The sequence below is a fragment of the Narcine bancroftii genome, chromosome 3, assembly GCF_036971445.1.
Source record: "Narcine bancroftii isolate sNarBan1 chromosome 3, sNarBan1.hap1, whole genome shotgun sequence".
NCBI lineage: Eukaryota > Metazoa > Chordata > Chondrichthyes > Torpediniformes > Narcinidae > Narcine > Narcine bancroftii.
Window position 1 is genome coordinate 100,170,466 of NC_091471.1, and position 22,235 is coordinate 100,192,700.

The 22,235-nt window shown below is 42.9% G+C and overlaps 1 protein-coding gene across 2 annotated transcripts in view; it reads left to right on the forward strand.

Annotated features, from left to right (window-relative positions):
* The window catches only part of LOC138757399 (phosducin-like protein 2), a 60,586-nt gene extending 39,288 nt beyond the window's left edge, over nucleotides 1-21,298 (forward strand). For both annotated transcript variants that reach the window (XM_069924640.1, XM_069924641.1), the window contains one exon: nucleotides 21,096-21,298. In XM_069924640.1, coding sequence (XP_069780741.1) covers nucleotides 21,096-21,241 — 146 coding nt within the window. In that variant the 3' untranslated portion in view covers nucleotides 21,242-21,298. The remainder of the gene's footprint in view (nucleotides 1-21,095) is intronic.
* The last annotated feature ends 937 nt before the right edge of the window (nucleotides 21,299-22,235 follow it).

A 22,235-nucleotide genomic window follows, 5' to 3' on the forward strand; every position in this document is an offset into this window, starting at 1 on the left:
TGCTTTTTCACATGAAGCCTGCAGAATTCCTGAAATGGCTCCGCTCTCCAAAATAAACTACTGATAGATTGGAAATTGATTCTTCCACAAAGTCTACCATGGAAGGGAAATTACACAATACATCACTGTTTACTCGTGTAAGAACTTTGCCTTTCCTTGCAGCACCCCTGAGGTTTACACCACTGGCTATTCAACAAATGAGTTTGAAAAGGACTTTTGGATTCCTCAAAATGCCTCCTAGACTGTCCTTAATACCAGTACCTGCTTCCTCTCACAAATCCTATAGTGTATGTACTGTTTCATGCAGATACCTCTATATCCCAAGGGCAGTCACGGCACCAGTCTCTCAGCTGCTCAAGAGGAACAATGAAGTGTGCAGCTGTGGTTGTAAAAGAGTCGATGAGCAATAAAGAGGCAGAAATAATCAATAATGTGAGGAATGAGATGCTGCATATATTAAAATGTGAATGAGACTATTATTTTGTGAAGACTTGAATTTGTTGGTGCTCCTAGATTCTGGAATCTACAGTATGTTGCTTGTATTATCCACACCCACTCTCTGCTATTGCAGTTTGCTCTGCCAAATATTATTGCTGTATCAGCTCATAACTTTGTAACTATATCTGTTGTAACCTTGCTTGAAAAAAACCTAGCTGCACAATTCACTTGAAAAAGCCTGCATCTCAGTTTTAGGTAATGTGCTTTATCTTTAAACACTGGTGGGGCCTACTGTAAGTTTTGTGCCTCAATGAGAAGGTCGTCTCTTGAGCTGACACTGCTCGGTGAGCAGTGAAAAGAAGGCACGACCAGCAAATATACCTGATAATCCAATTCACCTCTTGCCACCTCATCAGGAAAGCTTGTGGGATGAATAGGTGTTAAGATAAGCTCCTGTAATCCACATAATGATGTTCAGGATTGTAGGTGAGTGTGGTGGTGTGGTGTAATCAATGACCATTCCCAGACATGAAGCAGGTAGTCAAAGGCTTTATTGATCAGAAGATCCAGACATGCCTCTACATGCTGCTGGCTCACGTCCAAGGCAGGTATGAGGGAGGAGATTAGAGATCTCGGCCTTTATTAGGAGATCTTATCTTTGGCTTGGCTTCGCGGACGAAGATTTATGGAGGGGGTAAAAGTCCACGTCAGCTGCAGGCTCGTTTGTGGCTGACAAGTCCGATGCGGGACAGGCAGACACGGTTGCAGCGGTTGCAGGGGAAAATTGGTTGGTTGGGGTTGGGTGTTGGGTTTTTCCTCCTTTGCCTTTTGTCAGTGAGGTGGGCTCTGCGGTCTTCTTCAAAGGAGGTTGCTGCCCGCCAAACTGTGAGGCGCCAAGATGCACGGTTTGAGGTGATATCAGACCACTGGCGGTGGTCAATGTGGCAGGCACCAAGAGATTTCTTTAGGCAGTCCTTGTACCTTTTCTTTGGTGCACCTCTGTCACGGTGGCCAGTGGAGAGCTCGCCATATAACACGATCTTGGGAAGGCGATGGTCCTCCATTCTGGAGACATGACCCACCCAGCGCAGCTGGATCTTCAGCAGCGTGGACTCGATGCTGTCGACCTCTGCCATCTCGAGTACTTCGACGTTAGGGATGAAAGCGCTCCAATGGATGTTGAGGATGGAGCGGAGACAACGCTGGTGGAAGCGTTCTAGGAGCCGTAGGTGATGCCGGTAGAGGACCCATGATTCGGAGCCGAACAGGAGTGTGGGTATGACAATGGCTCTGTATACGCTTATCTTTGTGAGGTTTTTCAGTTGGTTGTTTTTCTAGACTCTTTTGTGTAGTCTTCCAAAGGCGCTATTTGCCTTGGTGAGTCTGTTGTCTATCTCATTGTCGATCCTTGCATCTGATGAAATTGTGCAGCCGAGATAGGTAAACTGGTTGACTGTTTTGAGTTTTGTGTGCCCGATGGAGATGTGGGGGGGCTGGTAGTCCCCTTATGGGGAAGGGCTAATGGTACAGGTCAGGCTAGCCTGCCGAGCCCAGTGAGGACATGCCCAGACATGCCCGCAGTATCGTGTTCCACCACATTCACTCCTCCTTTTTTTGAATGAAGCCTGGCAGGGTGATGCAGTGCAATGTCCATCGGCACAGTTCTTGTAGTCCATACAGTTCAAAAGGTACAGCCACTCCAGCCATTTTATTCAGCGCTGAGATCTCTGATGTACTGCTGGCTGTATCGTTGGTTCCAGCAGAATGGTGGCTTGTTTGACCGGTTGGGTGTTGAAAGGCTGAACAGTATCTATGTGTACTGGGTCAGTAGGGAGTGGGGAAATTTTTTGTAACAGTGTGGGGGGGGGGGGTGGGGGGAGAAGGAAACACTCCAGTTGGAAGGGGAAAACACTCGGGGGACTGTGTCGGAAGTGGGATCACTACTTAATTGGTCAGGGTGATTCCTGTGGCCAAATCGTCACTGCCTGGGGGTATCAGGTGCACCTCCTATGCCGGGCCCCCCACTTGCACCTGGTCCCAGATACTGGGGATTCGTCTGCAGGAGGAGCACTTCCTCAACCAGTGGGTCTGCCTTATGCATTCTCTTCCGGAGAAGCACTGGCCCTGGGGTCGTCAGGTAGACTGGCAGCGTGGTTCTCGAAGCCGACGTCCAAGGGAAGGAGAACAATTTTTTATGGGATGTTCCATTAGTTGGTGTGCAAAGTAGGGACCTGGTGGCATGCAGTGCTTCTGGAAGGATCTCTTGCCACTGGAATACGGGCATTCCTTTCAACTTGAGGGCCAAAAGGACTGCCTTCCAGATTGTACCATTCTCCCTCTCCACCTGCTTGTTCCCGTGAGAGTTGTACCTGGTGGTTCTGCTTGTAACTATGCCCCTGGAAATTAAGTATTGCCGCAACTCCTCACTCATGAAGGTGGATCCCTGATTGCGATGAACATAACTGGGGTATCCGAACAGAATGAATACTGTGCTGAGTACGTTAATGACCGTGGATGTGGTCATGTCAGGGCAGATGATGGCAAATGGGAAACGTGAGTACTCATCCATGATGCTCAGGAAGTAGATGTTCCAATTCGTGGACGGGAGCGCCCCCTTGAAGTGCATGCTGAGACGTTCGAAGGGGTGAGTGGCCTTGATGAGTTAGGCTCTCTCTGGTCTGTAAAATTGCGGCTCGCATTCCACACAGAATGGGCAATTGCGAGTGAGCTCCCTGACTTCCTCCACTGAGTAGGGGAGGTTACAGGCTCTCACAAAATGGTAGAGCCTTGTGAATCCAGATGGTGGATGCTATCAAGGAGGGCATGGAGGTGTTCAACTTGCATCCTGGCGCAGGTTCCCCTGGACAGGGCATCGGGTGGCTCATTGAGCTTGCCCGGCTGATACAAGATCTCATAATTATAGGTAGACAGCTCAAATCTCCACCTCATTATCTTGTAATTTTTGATTTTACTCTGCTGTTTATTGTTAAACATAAAAGCAACGGTACTCTGGACAATCAGCAGGGTGAATGGTCTGCGGCCAATGGCGCAAGTCCTCCACTATAGCTTGTGCCTTTTTCTCAATGGTGGAGTGACTGCATTTGGGGCCTTGGAGGGTGTAATGTGACAGAGAGCACTCAAGACCAGAGAGAGTACAACACACTTTTATTCAATAAGAATGGCACACATGGTCTGTGGACTGAACTGGGGTTTTGGTGGGGATCCACAATTTACGTCGAGATATGCAGAAGGCAGAGTCAGGAGCCAGTCCTTAGAGCATTGCTCCAGTCGTGAGTTCCCAGTTCACTACATTCACCCCTTCATTTTGAATGAAGCCTGCGGGTGAAAACAGAGAACATTGGATAGTCAAATTTTTTTTTACAATATTTACAAGTTCAACCTGTGAGGAGGTCTGGAAATGTGGGCAGAGCGCCGCAGTGTCAGATGGCCTTGGACTTCCTGACCCTCCTGTGGTTCCAGGACCTTGGGGTGTGGGTGATCTGGCTCTGATTGAGGGGGTGGCTGGAGCCACTTCCTGCGACAGCTCATCTGAGCCCCTTGGCTTTTCTCCGGAAACCATGCCTAGGTCAGAATCCTGGCCCCCTTGAGATGATGAACTCTCAGTTCTGGCAGGTTCCAGGTCCCTGATCGAGACAGTGTCCTCCCTTCAATCTGGATATGCCACGTAGGCATAAGTGGGGTTGGCATGGAGTAGGTGCACCTTCTCAACCAGGAGATCGGATTTGTTCCTCATCACATGCTTTCAGAGCAGCACTGGACCTGGTGCTGTAAGCCATGCAGGGAGGGTTGTCCCTGACATTGACTTTCTTTCGAAAGAAAACGTTAGCACGTGAGGAGTCACATTGCTCGCAGTGCCAAGTAGTGAACTAATGGAGTGGAGCGCCAAGGGTAGGACTTCCTGTCAGCATGGGTCTGGAAGTCCTTTGGACCAGAGGACAAATTTTATGGCCTTCCAAGCTGTAGTGTTCTCTTTCTCAACCTGTCCATTCCCCCGGGGGTTGTAACTAATCATCCTGCTGGATACAATGCCTTTCAACAGCAGAAACTGTTGTAGCTCTTCGTTCATAAATGATGAGCCCCAGTTGCTATGGATATAGCCAGGATATCCGAACAGGGCAAAAATAGGGTCTAGGGCCTTAGTGACGGACGGCACGGATTTGTCTGGGCAGGGAATAGCGAACAGGAAATGAGAGTACATGTCAATGACAGTGAGAAAGTACACATTCCCATTCGAGGAGGGGAGGGGTCTCTTGAAATTAATACTGAGACATTCAAAGGGCCTGGATAGACAGCAAATGGCAACAGAATTTTAACACCTTTCATTCTGAACTGTAATATGTGGAAGAGGATCAGAATACTCTAGGGTCACTTTTTAAAGTGACACAAGAAGTCAAAACCCAGCAAAACTGGAGCACATAAATTCTTAAGTACATTGTAGTGCAAATATAAGCTCTCATCACTGGAAGGAGAACAAACGCTTTTATTAGCTTATAATTATGGGTAGGGTTTCACAGTAGTCTTTGGAAGGGTTCTGGGTTTAGGCAGGAAACCAGAGTTATATGTGAGCAGATGGTAGTGGAGCCAGCCACCAGCACAGCACACTACCAGTTCACTGCATTCACCCTTTCCTGCAGAATTTAGGGTCTGTGAATGATGACTGAGAATGTGGGTTCAGAAAAAGGAAGTTGAAAAATTTACAGTTATTTACAAATTTACAGATTTAAGCGGTCTGGGGGTCTGGAGATCCTGGTGGAACGCCTTAGCACTGGAGGGCCTTGGACTGCTTGGGTCTCCTGGTCCCCTCGTGAGGGAGGAGAGGCAGGCTGGGTCTCTGGGTTATCAGTGGAGGAGGATGCACTTTCCTCCTGAACCGAATCCCCTGAGGCCCTGACTGGGGGTGGCGAGAATGAGCTCCGTGGCTCGCAGGGCAACATGAGGCAATGGTTCCCTCTGTTCCAGTGGGTGCCAGGTCCCTGATGGAGACAGTGTCCTCTCTGCCATATGGGTACTCCACATATATGTATGTGGGATTGGCATGGAGCAGTTTCGTCCTTTCCACCAGGGGGTCGGTCTTGCTTCTCCTCACGTGCTTTCTGAGGACTGGGCTAGGAGTGGTGTGCCAGTTTGGGAGTGTAGTTCCAGAAGCCAACCTTCTTTTAAAATTCAATAAGACCTCGTGAGGAGTAGCATTGGCCATGGTACATAGTAACGACCAGATGGAATGGAACACCGTAGGGAGAACTTCTGGCCAGTGTGAGCCTGGAGGGCCTTTTGACTTCAGGGCCAGTTTTACAGCCTTCCAGACCATGGTGTTCGCCTTTACAACCTGCCCATTCCCCCAGGGGTTGTAGCTAGTAGTCCTGCTGGATGCGATGCCCCTCGGCAGTAGGTACTGACGTAGCTCGTCACTCATAAAGGTTGAGCCCTGGTGACTACCAAGGATTAACATTCACCATGAATGTCCTTACAATTTCCTGTACTATTTCCCTCACATTTTCCTCCACAACATAACTGTCAGGAAACTGAAAATCTGTGCCAACCAACTAGCCGGAGTGTTCACAGATATTTTCAACATCTCATTGCTGCAGTCAGAGGTTCCCACCTGCTTCAAAAGGGCATCAATCATCCCAGTGCCCAAGAAGAGTAGTGGGAGCTGCCTCAATGACTATTGCCCAGCAGCACTAACATCTAATGTGATGAAATGCTTTAAGAGGTTATTCATGGCTAGAATTAGCATGTATCTAAGCAAAGGACTGGACCCATTGCAATTCACCTAACATCACAATTGTTCTACAGCAGACACACTATCACTAGCTCTCCACTCAGCTCTGGATCACCTCGAAAACTGCAACTCGTACTTAAGCTTCTCTTCATAGATTACAGCTCAGCCTTCATCTCCATTATTCCCTCAGTGCTGGTTAACCCTGGGCTTCTGCACCCATCTCCACATCTGGATCCTTAACTTCCTCATTAGAAAACCACAGTCAGTATAAATTGGAAATGCCTACTCCCCACGATCAACACAGACACCTCAAGAATGTATGATTAGCCCATTGCTCTACTCACTATACACCCATGACTGGGTGGCCAGGCCCAATTCCAATACTATATTCAGATTTGCCAACGACACCACAGTTGTCGGCAGAATCACAAACAGCAATGAGGAAGTGTACAGGAGGGAGATAGATCAACTTGTTGAGTGGTGTCACACTAACAATCTTGCACTCAACATTAGCAAAACCAAGGAGATGATTGTGGACTTCAGGAGAAAGTGAAGAGAACGCAAACCAGTCCTCATCGAGAGCTCAATAATGGAGAAGGTCAAGAACTTAAAATTCCTGGGTGTCAACATCTGAGGATCTGTCCTGGAGTCACCATGTTGATGCAATCATGAAGAAGGCTTGCAAGCAGATATACCTTGTGAGATGTTTGAGGAGATTTGGTACATCACCGAAGACTCTCGAAAATTTCTACATGTGTACCATGGAGAACATTTTGGCTTGTTGTATCATTGTCTGGTATAGAGTGCCAATGCTTAAGACAAGAAAAACTCCAGAGGGTTGTTAACTCGGCCTGCAACATCATGGACACCAGACTTCACTCCATTGAGGACATCTACTGTATAAGAGGCAGTATCTTATGAAAGCAGCCTCTATCCGCAATGACCTCCACCACCCAGACCATGCCTTCTTCACTCTGCTACCATCGTAAAAATTATATACGAGTCTGAAGGTGAGCACTCAAATAGACTTCTTCTTCCCCACTCCCATCAGATTCCTGAATGATCAATGAATCAAAGACGGTGTGTTACTTTGGCTTCTCGTGCACTATTTTCATTTATTTATTTTATGGTGGTTTATGTGAGTGTTTGCTCTATGATTCTGCTGCAAAACAAATTTTGTGACTTGTTCATGACAATAAATTCAGATTCTGAATTCTCCATTCCCTTCTCAAAAAGGTTACTGGTACCTCATCTTTCAGTTCTCCAGCTTTCACTTTCAGCAGATTCTCCATTTCCAATCCATTATTCTCCATTGTTTGTTTCACCTCCAGACGAGATTGGATTATTTTTTCCTCATTGTCATTTTAGAATCTCAATGGGATCATTTTTATTTCCATCATCCTCAATGTTAATAGCATCAACAACATTGCACTCAGTCACTGAGATAGTACGGATTCTATCACCGATGTATATATTGTACTATAGGATGGCTGTGATTGGCTGAGAGCGTAGCCACGCCTACTGGCAGGTCTTAAAGGGTTGCTCCTAGCCAGACCCAGATTATTCTGGACTAGTCAACCTACATGTGATATGCTCCAATCTTTTAGTTAATAAAAGCCTTGGTTTGGATCAATAAGTCTTTGATTCTTTTGACGTGCACTACAATTTTATTAACCAAAACGTTTTCTAGGGATGGAGCGTATGCTATGACCGGAATGCCTCAACATTGACCCGCAGTCAGCTACTGCCCCAAATTACTTCAAGCACTGGGTGAGGTGTTTCAAAGCTTACCGTGGAGGAAGACGGCCATCGACTGCTAGTATTGATGTCTATGGTGTCCCCGAGGGTCTATGAGAACATCCAGGACGCAGCCACCTACACAGTAGCCATGAAGGTGCTGAAAGGACTCTACGAGCGACCTGTGAACAGGGTTTATGCCTGGTACAAGCAGGTGACCAGGAGGCAACTGTCCGGTGAGTCCTGTAGAGCTTACCTCCAAGCACTAAGGGTACTGGGCAGAGCCTGTGCCTGCACAGACAGAACTGCTGCTGAGATCACTGACGATCTCATTCAGGATGCTTATGTGGCCGGGGTCCGATCGAATGAGGTGAAGCAGTGCCTGCTAGAGCAAGGGGGACAAAACCTAGAGGACGCAACCCGGATCGCAGAGACGATGGAGGCTGCAGTCTTAAGTATGGATGCTAACTCTCAAGTCTGGACCCCACGCTATGAAGTGAGTAGGATGCCTCTCCTTAACTCTACTAACCCACAGCCCACTGATGGCCTGTCTGCCACCGCTACCCTGCCTGATTCGACCTGAAGTGCTACTTCTGTGGGAGGGATAAGCACAGCAGGATCCAGTGTCCTGTAAGGAAAGCCAGGTGCCAGAAGTGCCTTAAAAATGCCACTTTGCTGTAGTCTGTGGCTCCAAAATGGCCACCATCAAACATAGTTCCTCGTGTGAGGCCCAACCACCATCCCCTCATTCAAACCTCTCTTCATCAGAGCTCTCGTCCAATGAGAGCGAGGGCTCGATCGCGCGGCAGCACCTGAAGTCATGGGCAGGCACTGAGCGCAGAAGGGACACTCCACCCTCACCGCGATGACGTTGGCCTGCTTGGACCACCAACAAAGAGCAACGGCTGCCCAGGCCCCGGCCTCGACTCAAGTGACCTCAGTGACGGTCGCCTCAGCCATGATTCTGGCCCAGACTTCAGCGACCACTGCCGCTGACCTGGTAACTGCTGCCAGCGCCACAGACCAGGTAACCGCCATGGCTACCACTGCTGCCACTGATGCTGCTGACCAGGTACCCGCCGCCGCTACTGCTGATGACTGGCCGACCGACCTTCCCACCGCTGACTGCAAGCAGCGACCCCCAGCACTTACCGTTGGCAGCCCAATGGCCCCAGCCGGCTGCAAACAGCAGCCCAAGCCACTCGCCACCAACAGCCCCAGCCCGACTGCTCCAGTGACGTCACCACGCACACATAGTGCACTTCAGGCCCAATGCTGAGTGATGTCATCACGCAAGACTCCACTATCCCCAGCACAGGTCGCTGCATCAGTGACCCTGGACCAAGACTGCCCCATCCCCTCACAAAAGCGGTGGAACAGATTAAAGTGCACGGACACCATACTAACTGCTTATTTGACTCGGGGTCAACTGAGAGTTTTATCCATCCAGACCTAGCCAACTGTTGTGGACTGGTCATTCTCCCCACTGACCAAAAGACTTCATTGGTGACTAGATCACACTTGACTGGAGTAAAGGGGTATTGCGTGGTGACCCTAAAGTCCAGAGCATCACATTTATCGATTTTAAAATGTTGGTCCTCCCTCAACTGTGCCACCCATATTGCTGGGACTGGATTTTCAGTGCCAGTTCCGAACTGTTTCCCTGCTGGGGAAACTGGGGCCCCACGCACCACTCTCTGTCTGTAACCACACCACCCCGGAGGCTTCCTGCCAGCGACAGCCTACACCACCCGCCCCCATGCCCCACATGTAGCCTCTCCACTCTCCGGGTTACTCCTCCAGTACTCTTCGCAAACCTCACCTGTGGCTGGAAACCAGTGGACACCAAAACCCAGCAGTATAGTTACGAGGACAGGAAATTTATCACAAGCGAGGTGCACAGACTGCTGGACAAGGGCATTATCGAACCTAGCTCAAGTCCCTGGAGGCCCCAGGTGGTGGCTGTTAAAAATGGGGAGAAGCTGCAGATGGTGGTTGACTACAGCCAGACAATCAATCGCTTTTCGCTTCTGGATGAGTACCCCCTCCCACGGATCATGGATGTGGTGAATCAGATTGCCCAATACCGTATGTTCTCCACCATTGACCACCATTCGGCCTATCACCAGCTCCCGATCCGCCAAGAAGACCAGCCTTTCATGGCCTTCTAAGCAAATTCCTCAGGGTACACTTTGGGGTCATGAATGGCTTCGCGGTTTTCCAGCGGGAAATGGACCAAATGGTCGAAGAGAACGGGTCAACAGCTACTTCCCATATCTGGACAACGTCACCATCTTTGGCCATGACACGGAGGATCATGATGACAACCTTGAGAAATATTTTCCAGACTGTGATTCGGCTGAACTTAACCTACAATTTCGACAAATGCGTCTTCTGGACCACTCGGCTAGTGTGGTGGAGAACAGGGTGGTAATGCCAGACCCTGACCGCATGTGTCCCCTCATGGACCTGCCACACCCCGCCCCCCACACCCAAATGGCACTCAGCTGCTGCCTGGGCTTCTTTTCGTACTACGGCCAATGGGTTCCACACTACGCCGACAAGGCACAACCACTTATCAAGACCAGCTCCTTCCCGCTGTCAACCAAAGCCAGAGCTGCCTTTGATTGCATCAAATCAGACATCATCGCTGCAACGCTGCATGCCATCGACGAGTCCATTCTGTTCCAAGTAGAGAGCAATGCATCTGATTTTGCATTGGCGGCCCCTTTGAACCAGGCCGGCTGGCTGGTAGCCTTCTTCTCCAGGACCCTCCAGGGCCCTGAGAGCCAACACTCTTCTGTCGAGAAGGAGGCCCAGGCCATAGTTGAAGCAGTACGTCATTGGAGGCACTACCTCACTGACAGGCGCTTTACACACCTGACCGACCAACGTGCAAACTCCTTCATGTTTAGCAATACCCAGCGAGGTACGATCAAGAATTACAAGATCTCTAGGTGGAAAAATCAAACTCTCCACCTTCAATTATGACATACTGGTAAGCTCAACGACCCGCCAGATGCACTCTCCAGGGGGATGCACCAACATACAACTGGACAGGTTTCAGAGACTCCACGAGGAGCTCTGTCATCTGGGGGTCACTAGGTTTGTGCACTTTGTTAAGGCCCTCAACAGTTGAGGAGATTCGCTCCATGACCCGAGCCTGCCCGGTGTGCACTGAGTGCAAGCCCCACTTCTTCCACCTGGAGAACACCCACGTCATCAAAGCCACCCAGCCATTTGAATATCTAAGTGTGGACTTCAAGGGGCCCCTACTGACGACCAACCATAACACCTACATTCTTACAGTGATCGCCGAGTACTCTAGCTTCCCATTTGCTCTGCCCTGCTCAGACATGACTGCCTCCTCAGTCATAGAGGACTTGCATAGCATCTTTGCCATCTTTGGGTACCCCAGTTACATCCACAGTGACCGGGGATCCTAGTTTATGAGTGCAGAGCTACGGCAGTACCCCCTGGAGCACGGTATTGCTTCGAGCAGGACCACCAGCTATAACCCACATGGTAATGGGCAGGTCGAAAGAGAGAATACCTCCGTCTGGAAAGCGGTCACGTTTGCCCTCCAGTCTAAAGGCCTCCCCACCACTCTCTGGCAGGACGTACTCACTAGTGCCCTACACTCCATCTATTCCCTCTTATCCACTGTGACACATGACTCTTTCATGAGGAAATATGAATTGGGAACAACCAACACCAGTGTGGCTCACTGTTCCCGGACCTGTCCTCCTGCGACACCATGTCCGCTACACAAAGAACGACCCTTTGGTTGACCGAGTGACGCTGCTCCATGCGAACCCGCATTACACATACATTGAGTACCCGGATGGGAGGGAGGACACGGTTTTGGTAAGAGACCTAGCCCAAGCCGGATGGGACCCGGCATTGCTCCCAACCCAACCTCCTCCAAATCCTTCTCCCCAGGTCACGTGCTTGAACAGAGGGATCAGCACCACCCCACCAGTGGCAGTGGCAACAACTCAGGCCAGCCTGTCGACAATCCCATTGGGGAATTCAGCGAGACAGGGCACGCACCCAAGGAGCCCACCAGCGACACGACTCCAGCGGCCCCAATCCCAGCACCACAGCGGTCACGCCGGGGTCACGCCGGACAATCAGGCCCCCCAACCTTTACAGCTCCTAACCTCCCACCAGTCTCTCTCTCTGCTCCCCCTTTTTTTATTTTTACAGCCCGCCATTCACCCCGGGGTCAGTTCTCAAAGAAGGGGTGAATGTGATAGTACAGATTCTATCACCGATGTATATATGTGTATATTGAAGTATAGGATGGCTGTAATTGGCTGAGAGCATAGCCACGCCTACTGGCAGGTCTTAAAGGGTTGCTCCTAGCCAGACCCAGATCATTCTGGACTGGTCGACCTACATGTGATACGCTCCAGTGTTTTGGTTAATAAAAGCCTTGGTTTGGATCAACAAGTCTTTGATTCTTTCAGTGTGCACTACTGTCCCAAAACTAAGGAGCTGATTGCAGACTTCAGGAAGGGAAAACCAGAGGTATTTAATCCAGTGATCATTGGGGGAATCACAGGTGGAGAGGGTGAGCAAACTTAAGTTTTTGGGAGTCACTATTTAGGAGGATCTTTCCTGGACCCAACACACCAATTGCATCATGAAGGACGCACATCATTTCCTCTACTTCCCCAGGAGTTTGCGGAGGTTAGATAAGACATCAGAAACCATGGCAAATTTCTACAGATGTGTGGTAAAAAGTATGCTGATCAGCTGCATCATGGTCTGGTATGGGGACACCAATATGCCTGAACATAAAGCCCTTCAAAATGTAGTGGGCACAGCCCAGGACAGCTTAGGCAAAACCTTCCACACTATCAGGGAACACTGCTGTCGGAGGGCAGCAGCAATCATCAATGATCCACACAATCCACACAACCTTGGTACATTGAAAACACATCCTGATAATTAGAATTAAATCCATTTAATTTATGTAGAGTATAATTGATGAAGAAAATTATATTGAACCATTTGATATTTAGCATTTTAAATGTATTTGTAACACTCTCTTGATACAATTTGGACCATATTTCCTCCTGAATTTGTATATTCAAATCTTTCTCCCATCATAATTTTGATTTATATAAATCTTTCTTCCTTTTAGTTCTGTGCAATTTTATATACATATTAATAAATTTCTTAATAATCAATATATCTGTTATATATCTGTCTTCAAATTCATTTTGTTCCAGGAGACTCAAATCTGTTCCTAATTTCATTTTTAAATATGATTTTAATTGATAATATGCAAAAATTGTATTATTTTGTATATTATAGAATTATCTTTTAATTGCTCAAAAGTTTTTAAAAATCCCAAAAAACAATCTTTTATCCTCTGTATACCTTTACTTACCACTTTTACTTTTGCTGATCATGCAACACTTTTATTTAATTTACGAAAGTATGTGGAATCCCAAAAGCATTGTGTTTTAAACAAAAAATCCCATTCCAATCTATCAAATGCTTTCTCTGCATCTAACTCAACTGCTACTGCTGGTATCTTTCTATTTTGTGTGACATTTATCAAACTTAAAATTTTAACTATTTTATCTGCTGCTCTTCTATTTTTAATAAAACCAGTTTGATCCATGTTTATTAATTTTGGTAAAAATTTAACTAACCAATTAGCCAATAATTTTGGTACAATTTTATAATCCATATTCAATAATGATAGAGGTCTGTATGGAAAAGGTTTTAAATAATCTTTCCCTTTCTTTGGAATGACTTATTAATGCTGTTTTAAAAGATTCTGGTAGTTCATGCACTTCTTCCATTTGGTTTAATACCTCCATTAATACAGGTACTAATAACCCCTTAAATTCTTTATAAAATTCTGGTGGAAAACCATCTTTATTATTCTCTAATGACATCAAAGTCTCATAGATTTCTACTTCAGAAAAAGTATTAGATAATTCTAATTTTTCATCTTCATCTAACACAGGTAATTTTACTTGTTGCAAATATCTCTTCTATTTTATTATCATCTTTCAAAGAATCTGATTAATAAAGTTTGGCATAAAATTCCTTAAAATTATCATTTATTTTCTGCATTTTATAGAAAATTTGATCAGTACTTTTATTAGTGGCAATTATTGCCCTAGAAACTTGCTCTGCCTTTAATTGCCATGCTAGTACTTTATGAGCCCTTTAACCTAATTTGTAATATTTTGTCACAATCTCATTATATTGCTCTCCATTCTGTAAGTTTGTATTGTATTAAATCATAATTTTGTTCATTCTAACAATATTCATTTCTCTTCATTTTTTTGCACTTGTATTTTTCCAACTGATCTACCTCTTTCATGTATTCCTTCTTTACCTTTGATCTCTTAAATATGCCTTAATAAAATCCCATATCGTAAACTTACTCATTGCTGAGTAACTTCAAAAAGAAAAAAAATTATCTGTGGTCTCATAAAGTCACAAAGTTCTTTTTTCTTCAGTAAATGTTGTATTTAACCTCCACCTATAACCTATCTTTTGTTCTTCTTCCAACAAAATTGACAGAATTAAAGGTGAATGATCCAATAGAACTCTCGCTTGATACTCAGCCTTTTGTATTCTATATTGAAATTGTGCAGAAATTAAAAACATATCCATTTATGTCAAAAAGAGTTAAAAATATTTCATCTTAACCCCATGACTTTCATTAAATCTATTGCTATTTTAGCTACTTTATTTTTCATCATTTTATCTCCAAATCTATCTAATTTAGGGTCTAAAGTAAAATTAAAATCTCCCCCTAATATGATTTTTCCCTTAGTATTTGATAATTGCATAAAAACATCTTGTACAAATTTACCACCATTTACATTAGGTGCATATACATTCATTAAGGTCCAATATATCTGATAATTTACCATAACATAACTTCCTGCAACATCTACAATTGTGTCTAATATTTTCACTGCTATATTTTTATTTATCAATATTGCTGTTCCTCTAGCTTTTGAATTAAATGAAGATGCTATTACAGTTCCTACCCAATCTATTTTTAATTTTCCATGTTCTTTTTCTGTCAAATGTGTTTCTTGTAAAATCTATTTTTGCCTTTTTCACATAAACTAATATTTTTTTCAGCTTCATTTGATTCTGTATCCCATTAATATTAATACTAATAAAACTCAATTTTCCAGCCATCGGATCACTAAATCTACTAACCATCCAACTTTCCACTCCCATCTCTCTCATTATTAAAACACTAAGATTACATTTCATAATATTTTTGACATATTTAGGTGTATTGAGAAAAAGAAAAGAAAAACAGAAGAAAATAGAACCCCCCCCCCACTAATGGCGAACATTATTAATGATATGTCCTTAAAACCCTGATCTATACAAATTGTGGTCAAAACCACACCAGCACTCATGACTCCATAGAAGTTAGTCCTTCACTCCCAACTCGCCAATTACTGTACTGTCCCTTATTGTATTAGAGCTATACAGTCTTTGCCAATTACAATTTTTTATTAATTCATAGATCCATTTGTTTCCCTTATTTCAGGAGAAATACTCTAGCCAGCCATTTCCTCTTGTAACAACAACAAGGGTTTTGAATAGGCTGAACTTATAACTCACAACCCATCTTCAAAATGGTGTTTTTTAACAAGCTTGCCATTTTGCAGCCTCAACTGCTACTGTAGAACTGACTTCCCTCTCTCTCTCTTTCTCTCTGAGAGAAGAATCCTGTTTATTTTTTCTCTCTCTCTGCTTGTAAAATCCAAATGACCTCTCCCAAGGTTCATCTACAAGTATGACCCAGAAGTCCAGAATTATTACCATTTTATTTCACTCCCCTTTCCCTGCTCTAGCTCCTGTTACTCTACAAGTTCCAATAAAAGTTAAAGCAACAGCACTTCAAATTTTGATTAAATACTCTGCATTCTTCTGGACACAACATTCTTTTTAAACTTTATTTATTTGATCAAAATACAGATAATAAGTACCAATAAACTAAGCATGAACGATATATTTTATATATATAAAAAAAAGAAAAAAAGAAAAAGGGAAAAAAAGAAAAAAAAGGAAACCCCCCCCAGCCAACTCTCCTGAGAGCCAAAAAGAGAAAGAAAATTAAAGAAAAATTAAGCATACATATTAAGATCTAATCAATGTAAATCAAAATGTAAATATTCTGAATATAACAACCACTTATTAATAAAAAAACTATAGTTATCACGCGAAACATATGTGAATTTTTCCATTAGTAAACAATATCTCATCTCATTATGCCATCTATTAATATCAATCATATTCGTATCTTTCCACATACTAGCAATACATTTTTTCGCTACAGATAATGCTAAATATACAAAAGCAAGTTGAAATTTATCTAATCCCAGATCTTTCAGAGGTTGCAAGCTACCCAATAAAAATACTGTCGATCGAAAGGTATTTTAATCTTATACAGGTATTCCAGAAACAATTGTACTTTCTTCCAAAAAGATTGTATATATATATATATACATGACCAAACCACATGAAAAAAAGTTCCAACAGCGTTACCACATCTAAAACACAAATCTGATTCATGAAAACCATATTTTTTTAACTTTTCAGGTGTTAAGTATAATTGATGTAAAAAATTATAATTAATCATTGCATAACATGCATTTATCAGTCTAGTTACACTATCATAATAAATATCTGACCAATCATCCTCGGAAAAAATAAAAACAATCTCCCTTTAGATTTATCCCAGCCCTTTTTATCCATACCATCCTGTAATATTTGATTCATAACTAAAATATAACCCTTCTCTGGTACCTTTATAAGAAAAGTCTCAAATTTAGTCATTTCAGATAAAGTCGTATCTCTACCAAGCACATGCTTTACCCCAAAGATCAAATTTGATAATAAAGAAACAAAGAATTCTTATCAATACCATAACTGTCCCTCATCTGATCAAAAGATAAAAATTTACCTTCTTTAAAATAATCTCCAAAATTTTCCACACCTTTAAATCTCCAATGTAATAAACTTTGATTATGTATTGAGAAAGAAATAAGTTGATTATTATACAACGGAGTCAAGGCCGACAATTCACCACTAGAATCTATCATTTTCTTTTTCTTTGTCCATAACTTCATTAATTGTTTTAGTATAGACACATTATGTTGCCACAATGCATTTACACTTAATCGGACTGTTTAAACTTTGAACATTAAAAGTAGCAAACCTCAACTTTGACATATCTACTAATATTACTAAGAACTAATAATATCGATATATAAAAACTCAGATCAACGTAAATAGGCCCTCCAATAGGAGAAAAAGAAACCACAAATTAAAGACTAAATAAAATGAAAATGTAAAAAATAGAAAAAAAGATAGAGTAAAAAAATACCCAAAAAAACCTACCAAAAGGTAGTAATCCCTAAACCAAACTTGGGTGTGGATCACGCACTAGTAGCTGATGACTAATAGAACATAGAGCAAATCTCTCCCTCCCCAGCCAAACAAAGAATACCAACAAGATATCATAATGAGATAAAAATAAAGTAAGAATAAGAAAGTTCTTCTATTCATCCAAGAGATTCCAAACTCAGCGACCCCATTTCAAGAGAAGTTAGATTCTTTCCATTCCCATTTCTCCCATTTCTACCATTTCTTCCATTTCCAGAACAACCAGATTTTTCTTTAGGAGACAATGGGTGGACTACTTCTTTGTCCTCTTACATCTGGCAATGAATCAGCAAAAATCATTGCTTCACACTCATTCTCAAAAAACCAAGATTGAAAGTTTCCACAAAACACCTTCAACACTGCCGGATAGTGAAAAGTAGACTTATAGCCTTTATGCCACAAAACTTCTCTAACTGGATTAAATCGATGCCGACGCTGAATAACCTCTTGACTCAAATCGGGATAGAAAAAAACTCTACTATTCTGAATCATTAACGGAGCTTGTTATTGTCTCGCATTTTGCACTGCTAGATGAAGTATTGTTTCTCTGTCCAAATAATTCAAACATCGAATTATCATGGGTCTCGGTGATTGACCAGGAAGAGGTCTTCTTCTTAAGGCTCTATGAGCTCTTTCCAATACCAAGCCTCCAGAGAAAAAAATCTTGCCCCAATATTTGTGGGATCCATTCTGTAAAAAAATGAAGAGGATCTTGTTCTTCCATACCTTCCGGCAAACCAACAATCTTCACATTATTCCTTCTGCTTTGAATCTCCAAATAGTCTACTTTCCTCTCTAACTCCTTCTCACATTCTCGCAATTCTTTAACGGATTTTTTCACCTCCATCACTTTTTCTGTATTAGAGGCCACTTGCTGTTTACATTCCAAAAAAGCAAACTGAATTTTTAAAAAATCTTCAGAAAATGCTTCCACACGTGCATTAACTGTAGTGAATTCTGACCTCATACTATCTTTCATTTGAGACAACTCTTGCATTATCGGCTGAGTGACAGTATTTAACAGATTAAATTGTAATTGAGAAAGACTCAACCCTGCTTTCTTTAACGTAGTGATAGAACCAGGTAACTGCAGCTCCTGCTGCAGCTCAACAGCAGGCATTTTAACAGTCTTACTGCGAATCTGAACTCCCAGCGACGGCACCCCCAACCTCTTCAGGAGATTGATGCTTGTCTCCCCCCACAACTCGCTGTTGTTTCAAGAACTCATGGATAATACCGAGCTCTTCAGGTTGGAGTACTGCCTGAGTGGTTTCAAACAATGGAGTCATTTTCCTGCGTGCTCCCTCTGTTAGAGTTAGCAGATTGCCAGAATCAGGACCCACTTCTTGGGAACACGCACCTTCCTCCTGAGAATGAGTAATTCCAGCGATATCCTTCTCCTGGTGAGTAGTAGTGATTTTTTTTTTCAGCTCCCACAGCCAATCTAGGCATGGAAGAAATTAAACCTGAAGCTGTAGCAGGCTGTTTAGGCCCTAAATCTTCAGCACTCCGAAAATGTAGTTTCTTCTGCACTTGAGGTTTAATCTTTTTAGCATAAATGGCCATAACAGTTCCTTAATACTTTAAACTAAGTTTTTTAAAAGTTTAAACTTGAAAACAAAGAGTTAAAAACGGGTTGTTAAAAGTCTGGCCAGAGAGGTCGAGATTACACGTCTAGACTCTACGCCATCTTGCCACGACCCTCTGGACACAACATTCTTGAACAATTTTAGTTCATAATCATATGCGATATTTTTTTAAAAAGCAAGTGTTGATAATAATTCTACTGTTTGTTTAATTTATTCTACCCTTCTCCCCTTTCACATATCTTGTTTGTTCTTCTCTATCCGAACAATCCTTTACACTCTTTCCTCTTGTTCTGGCTTCAAACTGTTATAGTCTATTTGCAGCAAAAGGAAACTTGATGCTTTTAAATGATATGACCAAGAATGTACTCTAGCCCCACATTCTGTGGTTCCTTTCTAATATCTGTAATTGCAATACTGCCAGTATCAAAGATACTCCAAGAATAAACTTAATTTAATTAATCTATATATCACTGAAGATATTCAGACAATTGTGAATGTACAAAAATACTTTATAAACTATTATTTTCATTCAATAAGATTGCATTTCTATTTAGAGCTTGTTCCACATACGAACTACCCTCTCAATGAAAAAGTTGTCCCACGGGTCCTTCTTAAATCTTTCCCCTCTCACCATCAATCTATACCCTGTTATTCTAAAATCATTTAGTCTTGGAAAAATATTGTGACTCATTCACTTTATCCATGGCCCTCATGATTTTATATGCATCTAGAAGGTAACCTCTCAGCCTCCTCTGTTCTACGGAATAAAGACCCAGCCAATCTATCCCATCCACAGAACTCAAGCCCTCAAATCTGGGCAACATGCTGAGGAGTCTCTTCTCTGCCCCTTCCAATTTAATGACCCCCATTAAACTTAATGAAATTCTTGTGAGGTAAGTTAATGCTACATTATAATAACATAAGAAATAGGATCAAGAGTAGGCCATCTGGCCCATCAAGCTTTTTCTGCCATTTAATGTGATCATGGATGATCTGAAGATAGGCTCATCTCCATCTACCTGTCTTTTCACCATATCCCTTAATTCCCTTACTATGTAAAAATCTATCCATCCTTGTCTTGAATATATTCACTGAGGTAGCCTCCATTGCTTCAACAAGCAGTGAATTCCATAGATTCACCACCCTCTGAAGAGTTCCTCTTCATCTCTATCCTAAATCTACTCCCCTGGATCTTGATACTATGTCTCCTGGTTCTAGTCTCCCCCACCAATGGGAACAATTTACCTATATCCATCTTATCTGTATCTTTCATTATTTTATACATTTCTGTAAGATCTCTTCTCATTCTTCTAAATTCAAGTGAGTACAGCTCCAGATGACTCATCTCTCTTCATAGGCTAACCCCCTCATCTCTAGAATCAACCTGGTGAACCTCCTCAGCACCACCTCAAAAGCCAGTACAGGGTACATTCTTCCTCAATTAAGGAGACCAGAACTGCTCACAGTACTCCAGATGTGGCCTCATTAGTACCTTGTACAGTTGCAGCATAACCTCCCTGTTCCTAAATTTAATCTCTCTAGCAATGAAGGCCAACATTCCATGCCTCCTTGATAGCCTGCTACACCTGCAAACCAACCATTTTTCAATTCATGCACAAGCACTCCCAAGTCCTGCATGGCAGCATGCTACAACCACTTTCCATTTGAATAATAATCTGATCTTTCATTTTTCCTTTCAAAGTGGATAACCTTAAATGTATCAACATTGTACTGCATCGACCAGATGTTTGACCACTCATTTAATCTATCTGTATCTCTCTGCAGACTCTCCATATCCTCTGCACAATTTGCTTTTCCACTTAATTTAATGTCATTGTCAAACTTAAAAGCATCATGCCTCTTAAAAATGGAAAAGAAATAATGCAACAACATCCCTTAGAAATGGTTTTCATATCCCAGTTTGGAAATTACATACACATCAATAAAACTATATTTCATTCCAAAGTAGGAAAAATCTTGGGCTTGAGATAAACTTTAAAAGTATTGTATAATCTTGTTTAGGATTTATCTATTTAATGGGATGATGTCATATTCCAATCCCACATAAAATACCATAAGTCATAGCTAATTAATAATAAAAATAATAAATAAGGCAGCTAATTTTTTTTTTACAGAGTTGGAATGGAAGCTAGCAAACACAGGAGCAATAAAGATGAACTTAGAAGCAAACCCCAAAATGAAGACTGATGACATGACAAGATCATCTATAAAAAAATGTTCTGTTCAATACGCTGATGAAAGTGACCATGAAGATGCCTGATATTGACAGAAAATATCACCAGATCATTAGTATTGATTAAATATTACATTACATATATGTATTTAGCACATTTCTATTTTGGCTTACATCCACATTTAGTTTTGCTAGCTGGTTTTGCTAAGTCTAACATACCAGATTTCAAAATCCTTGACTCAACAGAACTGATGGATTCTACTAATTATAGACAGGAATGCTGTAGAATCCCTTAAGCCTTCTCGACAATTTGGGATCTGTACTCCAACTTTGTTTTTGTTTCATATCTCTTGGCATCTTTACCAACATCTTGACATAATCCCTCATCACAATAAGGGTACCTCCAACAATACAGCACTTCCCCAGTAATGCATGGGGGCTGTCAATGGAGATTATGTGATGAATTCCCTGGGATGAGACCAATGTAGCACCATGAGGTTAACACTCAAGAATATATAAATGGCATGAAGAGGGTGTGGGTGGAGGTGGGGAGGGGGGGGAGGGTGGGGGGAACAGGAGGAATGTAGTCTGTCTTTTGCTTTCCATATTCCAAAATTGTCAATGACTCCTGGCAAATTTGAATTAGCAGATTAAATTGATGGAGTTTGCAACATTTGCATTTATCCACTTAAATTTTGATTAATAGTGCAGGATTTTCTTAAAATACTTTAAAATTTGATTCATTATGGAAATACCAGAAATGTAATTAAATCTAATTAATAATTTAATTTTTTTAAATGTGGACATACAGCACAGTAACAGGCCATTTTGGCCCATGAGTCCGTGCCACCCAATTTACACCCAATTAACCTACACCCCTGGTACATTTTGAATGGTGGGAGGAAACCAGAGCCCCCCGGGTAAAAGCCACGCAGACTTGGGGAGAATGTACAAACTGGCACTCGAACCTCGGTCCTGGTCACTGACGCTGTAAAGACGTTGTGCTAACCGCTTCGCCAACTGTGCCGCCTGTACTCTTAGATTGAAACAATTATGTAAAATTAAGGTGGGAAATTGTTTG